Here is a 15,655-nt window from a genome sequence, read left to right as displayed (position 1 = left end):
CAATAATGATTATAGGCGTGTTGTCCAGCATAAATTGCGATATTTATTTATTCACATCGATATGTTACATTATTAAAAATTATTCGTCAGTTAGTTAACGGACAGATCATTGCCAAGTCGCATTATCAAATGCGTTGCCTTTCAGTATAGGTAATTCAATACATCACCTTCTATCCGAATACATTGTTCTGTACTCTATACGATTCGATCGATTTATTTCGCGGATTCTTGTCTATATTCAACGTTCGTTACTTTTCCATATATCGTCGTTGCCTTCGCAGTAAAAAATACAATCTGCCACTATTATTCTGCCGAAATCTCTTGTGATCCGCCATTCTTGTGATTCGTATGGCAAGCGTTAGTCTTGTAAACCTGTAAACCTGTTTGGAGCGTTAATTCTATCACAACAATGTTGAATCGCGTAGATCAGAAATTCCCAAACTGAGGATGTTCTTGTATTAACAAGCAAGAACCTCTAAAGAAATGGTCTTACGCGAAGAAATAAAATAAATTTTTTAAGGAAATAAAATAAATTATCTATATTTTTATCATACTGTTTTATTATAAATGTAAATATACCTAAAGACCTACTTTCTCGGTTTGCAGACTAAAAAAAAAAAAGAACGCGATGCTCACAAGCGTGGGAATCTCCGAATGATGATGCTCAAATAATAAACCGAATGCTGTAAAATAAACCAGATTTTCGGTAATTGTTATTAGTTTGCGCTACCCTGCGAAGATGAAAGGTAACTGTTCAGTCTCTGTATACACAGGTTCGTTGAAGCTCGAAATCCAGATCGGAAGTCTTTCTAGAAACCCGAGAAACGCATGACGTGTGAAATTTCTCTTCAGCTGTCTGAACCACATTCTGGAAGAGCGACAGCACGGCAATTCGTGCGCAGAATCGTGGCTTCTCCCCAAGAGTGTAGAAAAGAAGAAATCGCGTTTCAAGACGAAATTCTCCACTGTGTGAATTTCCTTTTTACAGCCCCTCGTGATTTTTCGAGATTTTATTCCACGAAGAAATCATCTCTCATGCGTTTCTCCGACTCCTCGCGGATCCCGGAGGATCCGCGAACAACGTCCTGAGTGTCCCGGTCGATGAGAAACTCAGGGCGATGCCTCTCGTGCTCGAATGCGTTACTCGGAACGGAATATTCGCTAATGATGGTAAGCCGGGGTGAAGTACTGGGTGCCAGGCGGTGTTCGGTAGCCCGGGTAGGTGCTGTTCAGGGCGTGTTGCGCGAAGAAACCGCTATAGTCCTTGTGCACTCGACGGGGCCTGACAGCCGGACCCCTCGCGAGATCCATTCTGGCCCGGTTCTCCGCCTCGATCTGGGCCTTCACGGACGCCGGCGGCCACTTCAGGTCCCCTCGCATGTTGCCCGTTGCCGGAGCCTTCGTCGCTGCGGGTTGGGCCTGGTACACCGGTGCTGGTGCCTGCGGATCAAGAATGAATCAAGGAGACTGAAAAAACAAACAGAAAACGGCGACGAGAAATGTCGAATAAACTTTTACAATATCATCCCGTTTCAGATATGTACGTTTGTGCTTTGAGAATACTTTTACTTTGCTTCTTCCCTGCTGAAAAATATTTAATCCATCAAAGTCGATAATATTACACAATTTTGTTCTATCTTATTTTCATCTTTTCCATCCTTCTTTTGCAATTAATTTAAGCTAATTTTAGTTTTTTATTGAATTGTATCTACCTATGGATTTACCATAACTCAGAAATTAACTTTTAAAATTTGAATTATCAGTTTAACTCAACTTGTTTTATTTCTCATAGAAATATATTTTTCTGACAATTTTGACGACCCCTCGAAAGACGAATTGACATAAATGCATCTATCGTTTGTATACCTAAATAAACATTTAAACTCTATGTTAATTATTTGTTTATATGACAATTATATTAATTGGACAAATGATTACATCTTCTCGCGTATCTTTAAGACGCGAGTTTGGCGCGATCCCCAGAGTCGCGAAAATATCTGAAAGGACAGCATTCTCATTAGTGACGCAGGAAACGATTATTCTTTCGAAGTCGAGAATCAGATTGGAAACAGATCGAGCTAGATGCGGGATATTCTTAGAAGTAAATTTCGGACAAGGGAGATGTAATCGATGCTGCGATGGAGTGACGAGGATGTATATTTAACGGCTGATATGCTGCCAAAGGCAAACTCTCACTGAGGAGAGCTTGCGCGAATATACCCTCGCAAAAATATTGTATCGCACCGCCGTTTCTCCGGTGCTATCTCGGTGTTCTTTCGTCGCATCTCCTGGGCAACCCACGCCCGATATTAAACGCGTGATGTTTTGGAGGCGCGCGTAATATTTTACCACGTTATTCTTAGCCAGATCAAAGTCGCGCGCGGGAGGTGTAACATAATCTCGAACATATAAATATGTTTATTAACCCGTTAATTGCCGAATCCTCCCGTGATGTAACACAATGTTCCGCGCATATGTGATCCCGACTTCCGATATTCGCTTCGACGGATTTCAACACCGGATTGGATCGGCATGCAACGAATGATCAAAAACCAAAAATGTGCGTGAAATGTTTTTATGAAGCAAGATAAAGAAACTTAACAAATATATATATTTTTTCGTAAGCAATAATTATTTATTAATATAAATTATTATCAGTTATATTTATATATAATTGGTAATTGTACAATTTGTACATAATATAAATTGTTATTGTTATTACACTAATTATTTGGCGGCGAAATAAGTTCTCCGAGCTCTCACCTGCGAGATAGGCGGCTCAGGACGGAGGACGATAGTGGAGGGTGGTGCTTCGAACGCCGCAGGGGCGGTTGTATAATAGCCGGATGGAGTCTGCTGTTGCCTCTGCGGTGCCCGGTCGTAGGGATCCTGGGGGTGCTGCTGAAAAAAAAACGCGGAGGACGCGTTAATCAGATTCAGTTCACTGTCGTGAGGGTGTCACACCCACGCGAAGACATCTACGACCGTACCAGTTGCTATTCTGCAAATCTTCCGAAATCCTATCCTCGCGAAACTTGGCTGAAAACGTCTCACGACTCGTGCGAGAGAGAGAGAGAGAGATATATATATATATATATGAGAGATAGGAAGAGAAAGAACACATGCGTGACCAATAATTTATCTCCCACATAAACAACGACGGCGACCGATGCTTTTTACATCCAAGATCACCAAGCGCGTTTGCCACGCGCCGTCGTTTCTTACCGAGAATCACCGGCTCTTCTTCCAAAATTGCGGAGGACGACCTTCATCACAGTCACATCCATGCGAGCATCACTTACCTGCCAAGGCTGGGTCTGCTGGTGCTGTTGCTGCTGCGGTTGCGGCTGCCGATGTTGGCTCGGAAACGGGGGATGCTGCTGGGAGAGCGGCGAGGTCGCCGGGGGTGTCACGGGCGCCCAGCCCCTGGGGTTCGTCTGCTGCTGATAGTGCGAGGGCTGTCGCAGGAGCGTGCCGCCAGGACTGACCGGCGACGGGGACGACGGGACGGCGCTCTGTGTCGACGACCGTGCGACCGTCGAGGGCGGTTGGGGTGACGGACCTGACGAAGGACTGCTCTGGTACGAGCCGAGATCACCGTGCCCACGGGTCTTACCGGAGGAAAACAGATAATTTTGTAGGCTCGAGCGAACGCACGGACTTGGTGTCCGTCGTCCCGAAGAGGATGGGGATGATCGCGCGCGTGTTTGAGGGAGGATGACGCGCACAGATTTACGAAACGACGCGATATAATCATATGTATGTCTATATTAATTATTTTATTTAAACTATCTTTTTCTCTGTGCCGAATATTCTTCGAGTTCTTGACATTATTAACACAATTTGGACAATAAGAAATTAGAAGCTGACAGTTCTATGGAAGTTGAAACTTAAATAATAGGACGGAAAGAAGATTTATGAAATGGATCTATATAAGATAAATGATTAATCTAATACATGATTATATATCAAAGAGTGATCACCGAAATTCGAATTATAATTAAATCTATAATAACAATCTTATGTCATTATATATAAAATAGAACGTGAAATACTTTGACGAGAGTTAGAATAAGATAAAAAAGAATAAACTCTTTCTAATAATTATATAATTAATTCATCATTATCGATTATTCAGATAAATTATTAAAGTAATTCTTCGTAATCTGGCCGCGATTCGCTCGAGCCAAGCACCGTCGGTTTTATCAAAAGGGACGGGCACCAATTCGACAACAATCTATCGTTTTCGTTTCGTTTCCTGCAAATAATTCATCGGTGGACCTGCCTCGACGACCGCAATGGTGGGCGTATTCGCGCGTTCAAGAGCAATATCGGTTTTGCTCACGATGATGTTCGGGTGTTGTTTCGCATCGTAAACTTTTCTAACGATATCGATATTCACTGCGTGCACGACTCGTCGCGAGTCAGAGATGGAACGACACTTCTTCGTATCGACTTTTCATTTAATAAATAACATAACAATATAAAATATTGATCGCTATAAAATTGTTGCAAGATTTCAGATTTTTTCTTGAACGCGATAATATTTCAATCAATTTTTTTTTATTTGCAGCTTAATTTTTCCGATATTTAGTGACAATTAAAAAAAAATTAAAAAGATGAGAATTAAAAAGATAAGAATCGGCTTCAATTTCATCGAGGAGAACGTCGGCCAAGTTTGCTGACTTAATTTAGAAACTCGCGCTGTGTATATCGTTATATTTGTTCTCCATCTCTGCTCCGAGTGAAACAGGGTGCTGATACGCATACACAGAGAGGAACGAACGTGAACAATACATAAAAGAAACACGTAAAGAACATCGTTGCACTCACTCTACACGCATAGCAAAATGCAGGAGAAGCTACATCGCTCTAAATGGAGATAAATAATATTACGAAAAAAATGCATACAACATGTAGACAATCAAAAAAATTGATATTTATAAGTGTCGTGTGTCTCCGCAATGCAAAAGTGTCCGTGTCCTTTCGGAGGTACTTAAAATTATCGCGATCTAATCGCTTGCTCGATTATGTTCGTCTATACCCTCGTCTCCTTCGTAATGAAATGACAAATGTTGTTACGGCTAAAAAAAAAAGCAGCGAGGCTTCTATGTCAAAATTTGATTTCTATATTTTTGCTTGTAATATTTTTGTAATAAATATTATTATTACATATATATATATATATATAATAAGATATTATATAAGAATCACTATGACACAATTAATTCCTTTTTTCCTCTTCTTATTGATATCTTATTATATGATAGTCTTATTATGATATCAATTTCACTTTCAATGTATTAATTTACGTTATCGTACGGAGAAAAGAAGAATTGCAAATTTTGTTTACCGCTGCCTTTTTTGCCGTATCGCAGCAGCGTAATAATGGGACAACAACGAAACCTGATTCTTTAGCGCGAAAATATGTACACGCATATCTGATTATCCGTGATATTACCTTCGCTTGGACGGGTGCTTGCTCCACGTAGTCGAAGTCTTGATCCTCTGGAGGCGGTGGCCAAGCTACTCGTTTGAGACCTAAGATAATAATAGAGTTTCGTATAAGATACAAAGGCTCGTTGGCGCGACTAGGTTCTATGAAATTTCTTCGTTTACGACCGCGATATATATATCTGTATTAACCAATAAGAATCAGAGACCAATTCGCTTAAATAACATATGACTTACATAACAAATAATAACATACGAGAATATATATTACGTTCTTTAGAGACGAGATTTAAACGGAGAGAATGAAAGTATTTTTGGATACCAGACATCTATAGATTAAATCTGAGAAAATAGATATCGTATTACCAGATTTTTTATTCTAAAATTGTAAGGCACAATCGATTCCGATCGATGGTAAAAAGAATATCACTCATTTATCTGTCACTAACGTCGTCAATCACCATGGTGTCGCGTATATTCGTTCAATCGCATATTCTCATCGAATCGCTGTCATCAATTTTCCTCAACGACGCACTTAATCCAACTTTATCTCATCACAGGGACGGATCATAGCGGTGTCGTCCTTTTTCTGCAATTTTTATCATCCCGCCAAAATAGTGACCTAATGACGTGCAATTTTAATTTAACTGTGTCACGCAGCTTTATTCGTATCATATATATCGATCGCGTGCATCGCGAGGGTGTCGCAACACGAGCGACCGAGTATTGCGACATCCGTATATGGGGTCGCGCGTCGTTAATCGCGCAAAGTGCAACGCGAACACATATTTCCTGGCAACTAATAAACCCTGCCTGGACTCTATAATACGTCCACATACCGATGCGATTCCCAGCGAGCTTGCTGGTTCAGCCGCGACGGTGAGGAGAACGCGACTCTGCCAAAACGCAAACCCGCCAACTACTAACCGCTATGGCGGAGAGTCACCTGTACCTTGCATTATCGTGGAAACTAGCTGGCTACCGATTTTAGAGCCTTTCTGGTAACCGGCCAAGGAGTGGGGTTTGACATTGTTCCCGATCGGGGAGGGGCAGCCCGCGCCCCTGAGGAGGGTCGCGAAAAATTTCCCGGGGGATCTCTACATATCGCTACACCCACCTTAATAACTCAGTGGACAAATAACAAAGATCGTAAAATGATTTCAGAATAATAAATCTTAATATTTCTTCATATAATATGTAAATTTAGACATGATTATACTTAATTAAGTATATACCATTTATATAACTTAATCTAAGCGGATTCTCGTTTTAACAGCAAGGCGCAGCATCTCTCTCGGCGAATTTATCAAGAGATCCCAAATACGCGCGCTTGACATTCGGACACAATGAGTCTCTGATCTAATTAGGAACAATTTTTAGGGGTGAATTAATGCGGCGCGCTCGACAAAGGGGACCTTTCTCGAGCACAACGCTCGGCGTTCGGCGGACTGAGAGGCTCGTGTGCTTTGCGAAAGCGCGTTGCCAATCTGGTAAACTCCACGTCTTTGAGTCGCGGCCAGAGAGTAACGGTTGTGTCATGCTAAATTGAAAACGTATTGCCAGCGATAGCGGCATTAATTCAGGGAGCTCATGCCGTCCTCGACCAGGTGATCGATGACCGAGCCATAAACAGTTCGCGAGGATATTTGCACCTGGTGAATCATCGCCGCTCTTATGACGAAGTGATAGACTTTAGCGCGTGGATTAAACGTAAGCGGACAGACACTTAACCCTCAGTTACCTTACGTTTTCACTACCCGTTGTTACCTCACCAGGGTCTGAGAGACCCCTGTCGTCTTCTCCAGCTTGTATCTCTTTTAAAGATCTACAAGACTGTGTAAGTTAGATTATTCCAAATTACAAAATGTAAATGTTATTAAAAAAAAAAAGAAAACTTGTTTTTCAGAAGAAGTGAAAAAATTTGCTTTTTTTCAAATTGACGTAGTACTGACTAAAAAAAGATACAAGGGTTTTATGAACGTTTTAAAAACCCTGCACGTTTTAACAACGTGATCTTCCTAATCCCAAGTTATACCTTCTAGGAACGTATAATTGTTGAAGAGGCACATCTTTCTTCACTTACCTGGTTGACCTCCGCGCTGTCTCGCTTCTTCTTCTTCGAGCATACGTAGAACCGCGCTGTTCTGCAAATTTGCTGGCTTGGCCAACTGGCTGAAGTCGATCCTGGAAAGAGGGAACTCCACGTTTAAGCTCGGCTTGTTAATAATATCTCGAATGCTGAAGAAATATCCATTTACATAGATAAAATAAAACGCAACTTCTTTTTGTTTTTATTAGCTCTTTGAAGAAAACGCCGCGACAAATGTGGATGAAACGTCGATTATGTATGCTTGAAGTATTTGATTTTACAGAATACATGCATAACAGATAATATAAAGTATGCATTATAATTTTATGCAGACTTATATGACTGGGAAGACGATATATTTTCTGATAGCAGTGAAACGTTTACAAACAAATACTTTAAAGCCGAATTTTTACAGTGAAAGAAAATATAGAAAATCTTCCGCCTTCCGCTTCATATGTTTGCTTCTATCTTTCATTAAGAACATTAAGAACTTCACTTTTACTATCCATCGTTCCATTCATTATCGGTGAAAGTCGACCATTAGCATTGAATAGAATGCGAGGTGAAGATTCTCCGTTCGCGTCGACAATTGAATCGTGTAGAATCGCGAGAGAAATTGCTAAGTCGGTGAACGAAATCGCAAACTTGCAGAAAAAAAGAAAGAGACTACTCAAGCTCGCGGTGAAGAAAAAATTCGCGGATTCTCAGCGGAATCCGCAGATCTTAAGAACCGGGAACCAGTGGTCGGATCGTCACCTCTTCGTCGCGATCATCTCGACAGGAGGGAATCCCGAAGCGATAAGGATAAGGAGGACGATGACGACGCGGCGAGAAGAAACGGAGCGGCGCGCGTCCGCGGTCCGTCAAACGCGAAACTAAGTCAAGTACGAAGACGCGACGACGCGGCGGCAGCGGCGGTGCGAGCCGTCGACTTCGCGCAGGCCGTTTATTTCCAACCGGCCGGTGATTCGGCTCACCGAAAATAACTGACGTCGCGAGTGGAATCGATGCCGACGGCTGATTCATGCGACCGGCGTCGCGTCGTCGCGCGACCGGCCGACATCGGCCGATACACGGGGATGATCGCACGACCGCACGACACGTGAACCGCGCGGGGTCCGACGTCCGACGTCCGACGTCTGACGCTCGGTGATTGACGCAAGGTGGTCGCCGCGTGGTTCACGATGTTCGAGAGTCATCCGAGTCGATCGCGACGATCCAAAGAATGGATTGGAATCCGGTCCAGAATGAATCAAGGGCATGTTATTTGAACTGAAATAAATAGGATAATTCCTCGTGAAACTAATAATTGTTCTAAAATATTTAAAAACGTAAAAATTTGTGGAGTTTGATGTAATAATTATCTATGCCTAAGAAAGACAATAATAAGTGGTTAATTGATCGATAATTCGAGTGGGTGTTGTTCGAAAGAGTTGAGCGAATTACAATAGATCCAGATCGTTGTATGAAGCGAAGACGTTTAGACGCATAATCTTTTCTTAAGTTTGCCAAATAAATCCTTCTTTTCTAAATACCGATTTGTTCTTTCCGGTAAATTGACTTCAACATTCTACATTCTTATATATTTGATAGATATTAAAATACTAAAAACCAACGATTAATTATACTGCATTTATCGTTCAAAAGTTATTGCTATTATATTCTTTTGTAAAAGTTAATTTTTAAGATCGTAAGATGATTTTAATGTTTTACTTATTCCATATGTATCTTCTTTATTTGGTATAACTTACCCGACTGCACCGTTAGCCAGAACTTGAGTCTGCCTATCCAGAGTCTCCTGTATCGCCTGTGGCGAGTACAAGTTGATAGGAGAGTTGAACTGTTTGTTCACAAGTCTTGCTTTCTGGGTGGTCATGTTGATGCCTTAATCGATCTATTCTCGAATTACTGTAATATTAGAAAATATTATTGTAGGAACGAAATATGCAAAAGTGAAAAATGTTAAGCGATATTCTAGGGAGCTCCCTATGAACCATAAATAATTAAGTTTGACTATTTCAACCTGACAATTGAGGAACATTTTTCATAGAAAATCCTTCAAGAAACCCACTTTACTTATTACTTTATTATATAAATACGCATCAAAAATATGCACATTAAAAAATCATAAATTACACGTTATTCTAAATGTTACTACAGGGAAATTACTCGCACAATTAGCACGATTTTGTCACTTTAAACCGTATGAGTTCACATTTTATTTTCAAAATTCTATAGTTATTGAGTTTTACGAAAACACTTTTCAATTATATGTAATAACATAATATTAGTACAACTATCTTATTACGAATTGATGGATACGATGAAAACTATCCTAGTTCGAGCACACATATTTTCCCTCGTTTATCGTAATTTCGAAGGAACGGTACCGTATATTACTTATATAATATTATTTTCCTAAGTGTGCCGCAAATGGTACGCGCGTCATTAATCTGCCACCGTCGCGCTATTTGCACGCGAATTCTGCCAGAATTTATCAGATCCTACATCTATGTATATGATGCAAATATGTATCGCCTGCGAATGAAAACTGAGCGCGGTAATAAATAACAAAGGCAATTTTTCGTTTTACATGCAATAACCAGCTCTGCTTGGCGTTCCCCTCATACGCGATTGGGGATGACGTTTGTTTACGTTGGCACGTTTTGCGCATCGATAAGAGAAATACAAAAGTTGCAAGTGAGGACTGAGCATGATTTATCATAAGCTTATAAAAAAGGTAAAAAGTCATATATTATTAATTTATTATCATATCATAATTCTTTACTTGCGTTAAATTTTCATTTTTTATTTTATTATCATATCTTGCAGAAAATGCAGACTGTCAAAGTAATTTGATAATAGATACCAAAATCGATACAATACATGATGAAAAATACACAGAAAATGGGAAAAACTTTAGCTAATGTTAAATCTTCTTGGCAGACAACGACGCTGAACTGACGCGAATAAAATTAATTAATAAATTGCCATGAAGAACGGCATTCATTAATCTGTCACGATGCGATAGCGACGAGTTCATGTAACGTAACGAACGGTGTATATTCCTGCCTCGACACGAATATGAGTCACGCGTATACTCCAATTCGACCGTAAATCATGCGAGGCTGAAGAGCAAATTTCGGCAAGTGGGTCACGAGCTATCGTTTCCCGATGGTCGTTCGACGATCGTTCCGCGATTGTTTGATGGTTACTCGATTCCGCGGGGTATTCTATACGGCTCGCTAGAAAGCGTGTGGCATTAAATTCCCGGCCTCGTGCCAAGAAATCCGTGCAGCGCGCGCCGTTGAAAGATATCGCGCGTTCAATTCGGAGTAAAGGAGAGAAAATAATCGACGTTCCTCGCGCGTAATCTTGTCGTTCTCGCATCTATAAAACGAAAGAATTCAAAATTGCTCCCTTTCTCCTCCTTCTCCATAAATCGTTCGGTATAGAGAAAATAAACAGGCGCGTTTTCTTCGAACTTTACACTTCGTTCCTCGCTAATTTTTATCTCACTGTTGATACAGTTTCTGAAACTGTGCACCCCGATTAATCCGAGACGCACGTCTGCCGGGTCGCCTTCAGTCGGTGACGAGACAGTGTCATCGCGAGTTCGCTGACACACGTGCGCGTGTCTTCGAAACAGTCAGGCACTTTCCGTTTATCGCGTTTAACGTATTGCGTAAAAAAAATGCGTTCAAAATAACCCTTTGCTTCGCCAGTAATAATTAACAAAATAGTTATTTAATTCGGCCTAACTGGTCATCTTTATTGTCACGACGTTTCGATCGGTAATTGGTACAATAGCCACAGTTTTACCGTTATGACTTAGATTAGCACTCGATAAGGATCAAAACCGGTGGTCGAAATGTCGTGACAAGATTAACATTCAATAAAGCTGGCCAGTTAATTAGATCAAATTAAACAACTATTTTGAAAAACATTACATGTCGCGAAAGGTATCTTTATCATTCCCTCGCCGCGTCTCTTTACATCCTTCACACAGTTCACACTTTTATATCTCTTCGCGCGTAACTATTAATTAATTTAATTTAATTCTGGATACTCTCACAATCGGAGGCCAATGTGGCGCGCAAAATCTTTTTTCAAGGTTTCCCGTTCTGATTTATCGAGGTCGCAACGCTTTTTTTAAGCAGGATTATATGTCCGTCCTCTCCTATCTACTCGATAAACATCCCGTACTTTTAATGATTCTGTTATGAATCTTGTTTCTTCGCTTAAATTAAAGAAACACGATGAAGTAAGATTTATTAAATGTCTCTTCTCGCGGAACTGCAGCGATCTATTTCTGATGCATTTTCCTTGCGATTTCGCACGCGTTTCGCATTTTATTCATAACTTGGAACGTATTTATATCCCCTAGTCATAAACACGAAAGCTACCGTTCTCACGTTTCTTCCTTTCCGCTGAATATCTCATATAATTTAAGACACGTTTGCGCGCTGCAAAATCACCCGCGGCAATAAATTTTCGTGGCAGTTACGTGTTTAATATCTTTTTCTCGTATACGTCTAACATTTCTAAAGAGAATTGGCAATAAATGTTCGCTCATATAATTATCAATCAAATCTCATCTCGCTGAGAAGCTTCTAAGAACGGTTGTTTATACTATTCTAACAGCACGGACAGTTACTGTATTTTATTTAAAACAAAGTTAGAAACAAATCTTCAAAAACTCAAGCCGTTATCTCTCTAATGATTAGAGCCTCTTTCCCTGCCTCTTCGATTTGATTACGCTCGATTGGTACCTGGACAAAACATGGACCTGGTTTAACACCCGAAAACCTCGGATTCTCGCTGACGCGTCCCTGCTGGGCGGCCACCGGTGCCTACCGCGGTTATTTTTGCCTACAAAATTCCTCCGAATATATCTACATCCTCTCCTCGGAGCCCGCGCGCACTTCGCGGGTCGTATTGAATTACATTAAAGCTCGCACGTCGCGAGAAAAATCGGCCGACATCGATGTCGATCTAACAATAGCGCGTATCAACCCGCGTTGTCGTTCAATGCCGAGGTTGTTGACAAATTCCTCGCGATGTTTTCGTGTTAAGAACCACGTGAGTTTTGAAATAAACACTGAAATACAGAGCACTGTTTAAAAGTGCGCTTGTACAAACGATAAGTGCTAGTCTACAACCTTGCTTTAAAGGATATTTAAGCTCTAAGCCGTAAGAAATTGACCAATCACAATGGAATGTGAGGAGAATACTCTATTGTGATTGGTCAATTTCTTACGGCTTAGAGCTTAAATACCCTTTAAAGCAAGGTTGTAGACCAGCACTAAAGATTGGTCCCCCATCACTCTTAATCAGCGAGACAAATTTGATCCAATGATATCTAATTCTAATCGATTTATGTCTATTTCCACCAATGTAGATTAACTTTAATTTCGGTTTAACTTACTTTTTATCTTTTTCTAATTCTAAGAATTGGAAAAAGATAAAAAGTAAATTAAACCGAGATTAATTTGAATCTCCTCAGTTTTATTACTCGTGTCCGAGCGTGGTGACTTCTCTTCATATACATGTGTTGCGCACGTAGATTATACACATTGTATAATCTACATTGGTAGAAATGGACATTAAAGATCAAATAATAGCTAAACGGAAGGGGGCATTCGGGATCGAACTCAAAAGCGCGATTATCGAAGCAATATTTTCTTTAAAAAATCTGCGAAAATGCATGGTGACAACTGGTTTTCGCGTCTCCCGGAATCCACGGAGAACCGGCCGGTTTCCTTTACATAACTCGCATCTATTCCAAGCTACGACGGCTTTTGGATGACGGCGTTTGCTCGACGTCGCGGCCCCGTCGAAACTCTCGTCGACTTCGCGCGTACACCGTGCCAGATCTCCGTGAAAAAGAAAGATCACGCGAAACGCGACCGATTCCTCGAGATTCTCGATCGTTTCTTCTCGCAGAGCGAGCACGGAACTAACGAGCGCCGATATTTGGCTGCTGCGTCGGACAAATGTGATAACGCCACGATAACGATACAATTAAAAATTATATTTAATATTAAATAATTATAAATAATAATTTAACTAACACTCTCTGAAAGTGTGATTTTGCTGATTATCCGACTAATTTCCGGTTTAATCAAGATTCTTCATCGTGATCCTGGAAGAACAGGCTTCAACCTTCTAAAAATCGATTGCAAAAACATCGAAATTAAATTTCTTAATAAAGTTATTTTAATAAACACTCGTCGGAAGGATGAAACGTTATGTGTGTTCTGCGAGTAGGAATAGCATTAGCCACTATGTAAAGGATTGTCAGTTTACCAAAGATTGGTTTATAGAATTAGGAAGAAATAAGGAAGAAATAATATAGATAAAATATAGAATAATAAATTAGACAGAGTTAAAGGAAAGGTGTTGAAACAATTATGGAAAGAAAAAGATTCTAAAGCGAGGAAGAGTAGATAGGACTAAGTATTAAAGTTGCATGGAAGGTATGAGTGAGTTAAGTTATTTTGTAACCAAGTCCACTTCTTGGCATAAGCTAAAGTTAATAAAGATTGATTGGTTGATAATAAATACTCGTTAATTGAACTCGACTATTTTTTGTTGCAGAGCTATGCTCGCAGAATTTTCGTGTGCCACGAGCGGGCGCGGGGAAAGGGTGATTTTTTCCACATTGCGGGATTATCAAGAGACACGGTAGTGTCTCGCGCCAAGTACGCGCGGAGCGAGACCGCACCGTGACTCTTTTACGCGAACGCACGAGTTGCGAGTACCCGAGATTTTTTCGTCAACGTGACGCGCGACGTGTCGCCTATTTCTGGCCGATTGTTTCAACGATACGATTGCGTGTAACAACTTTTGGCCGTCCGAAGTGTTGTGACGGATTCACCCGCGGTGTTTAAAACTATGCGAATAGACGGGGCGGCGCGCCGAGAGAGCGTTGTCGTGTAAATTTCAATCACCACCTCATCTACAAGAATGACGTTGAACGTCACGTTTTTTGGCTGGACGAACCTGCCTCTATACAATACGTCCCGCTGACTCACGAGCTCGTGGCTAAATTCGAGACACTTTTTCGACGTAAACGATCGTTGTGCTTTACACTTCATTTATAATTGTTTATTACGCTCTGCACGATTTATGTTTTACGAATTAATTACACAAAGACATAATTTACGCGCAAAGTAGGACAGATGTGGAGATTAATTTTCCTTGATATTTTATTTAAGTACGTACGATTCTGAATTTTAAACCGTTTCATCGAAAAATTGAAGATTAAAAGAAAATTTTGGAAGCGTTCCTATAATTATATATAGAGATCCGCAATTAAATCGATTTAATTGTAGATCGTTATTAATAGAATCCATAATTTCTATCCCCGTTGATTGTAATTGATTACTAACAACGGCTTGGCCTAGTTTCTCTTGATAATTAGGCGGTTAAACGCCAAGATGGTAATTGAGTACGACAACTGCCTTGTCAGTTAAGTTGCCAATAATAGGAAGATGGTGTGATCGATTGATCTCTAAAAATCTCTAAAATGAGGCATCTGTGGAAAAGAAACGTACAATAATTTCATCATTTCTGAACCTTCTTTCCAAATTTTAACTGCACGCTATACAATGATTTATTTTAATAAAAAATATATAGACATTTGTCGTGTTTGTTCTCTTGAATTTCCTATCCCTCTTTTTATTTTCAACACCGTTTTTGAATTCCTACATCCTTGATATTCTGTTATCAATTTTTCACGCTTCCCTTGCACCACTTTTGCGTCTTCGATTTTTTTCCTGCGGCTTCATCTCATTCTAACATATCCTCCACTTATTTTCCTCGGTTTTCCTGTCCCACCTGATTTCCCGTGTCCTCATCCGCCGCGGATCTCTTCCTTATTCGCGGAACGCGATCAACGAGACGGAGACGACGACATGCGTGGTGCAACGAGAGAACGCGGCACCTACCTTCGCGCTGATATACGTGGAGCACGCGGGTTCTCCTCGGGTGGCGAAACACACTGGACCCACGGAAAAGCGAAAGCACCGGAGAGCAGCAGAAGACAACCGTCGTCGGCCCCCTCCCTCACCCGGAACCGCCGCCGAAATTGTTCTGGCCCCCCTCGGC

At 40.8% G+C, this 15,655-nt stretch overlaps 1 protein-coding gene across 4 annotated transcripts; it reads right to left on the bottom strand.

The window, feature by feature from the left end:
* Window positions 1-20: 20 nt before the first annotated feature.
* Window positions 21-15,655, bottom strand: LOC139773822 (uncharacterized). 4 transcript variants are annotated; one of them, XM_071708574.1, is made up of 7 exons: window positions 15,496-15,655; window positions 9,295-9,451; window positions 7,538-7,638; window positions 5,462-5,541; window positions 3,303-3,611; window positions 2,764-2,901; window positions 21-1,440 (listed from the first exon to the last, which is right to left on the bottom strand). In XM_071708574.1, the coding sequence occupies exons 2-7, from the start codon at window positions 9,417-9,419 to the stop codon at window positions 1,162-1,164; spliced, it is 1,032 nt and encodes a 343-aa protein (XP_071564675.1). In that variant the 5' UTR covers window positions 9,420-9,451; window positions 15,496-15,655; the 3' UTR covers window positions 21-1,161. The 4 variants fall into 4 exon arrangements, with proteins under 4 accessions (XP_071564675.1, XP_071564677.1, XP_071564676.1 ...); XM_071708576.1 differs by having other exon boundaries at window positions 2,764-2,898; XM_071708575.1 differs by having other exon boundaries at window positions 15,386-15,502.

This window comes from Temnothorax nylanderi, unplaced genomic scaffold, assembly GCF_030848795.1.
Source record: "Temnothorax nylanderi isolate EJ_2023f unplaced genomic scaffold, tnyl_v1.0 TNYL_tig0069_pilon, whole genome shotgun sequence".
In the NCBI taxonomy this organism is placed as follows: domain Eukaryota; kingdom Metazoa; phylum Arthropoda; class Insecta; order Hymenoptera; family Formicidae; genus Temnothorax; species Temnothorax nylanderi.
Note: the sequence above shows the minus strand (reverse complement) of the source record. Positions and strands in the feature narration are given on the sequence as shown.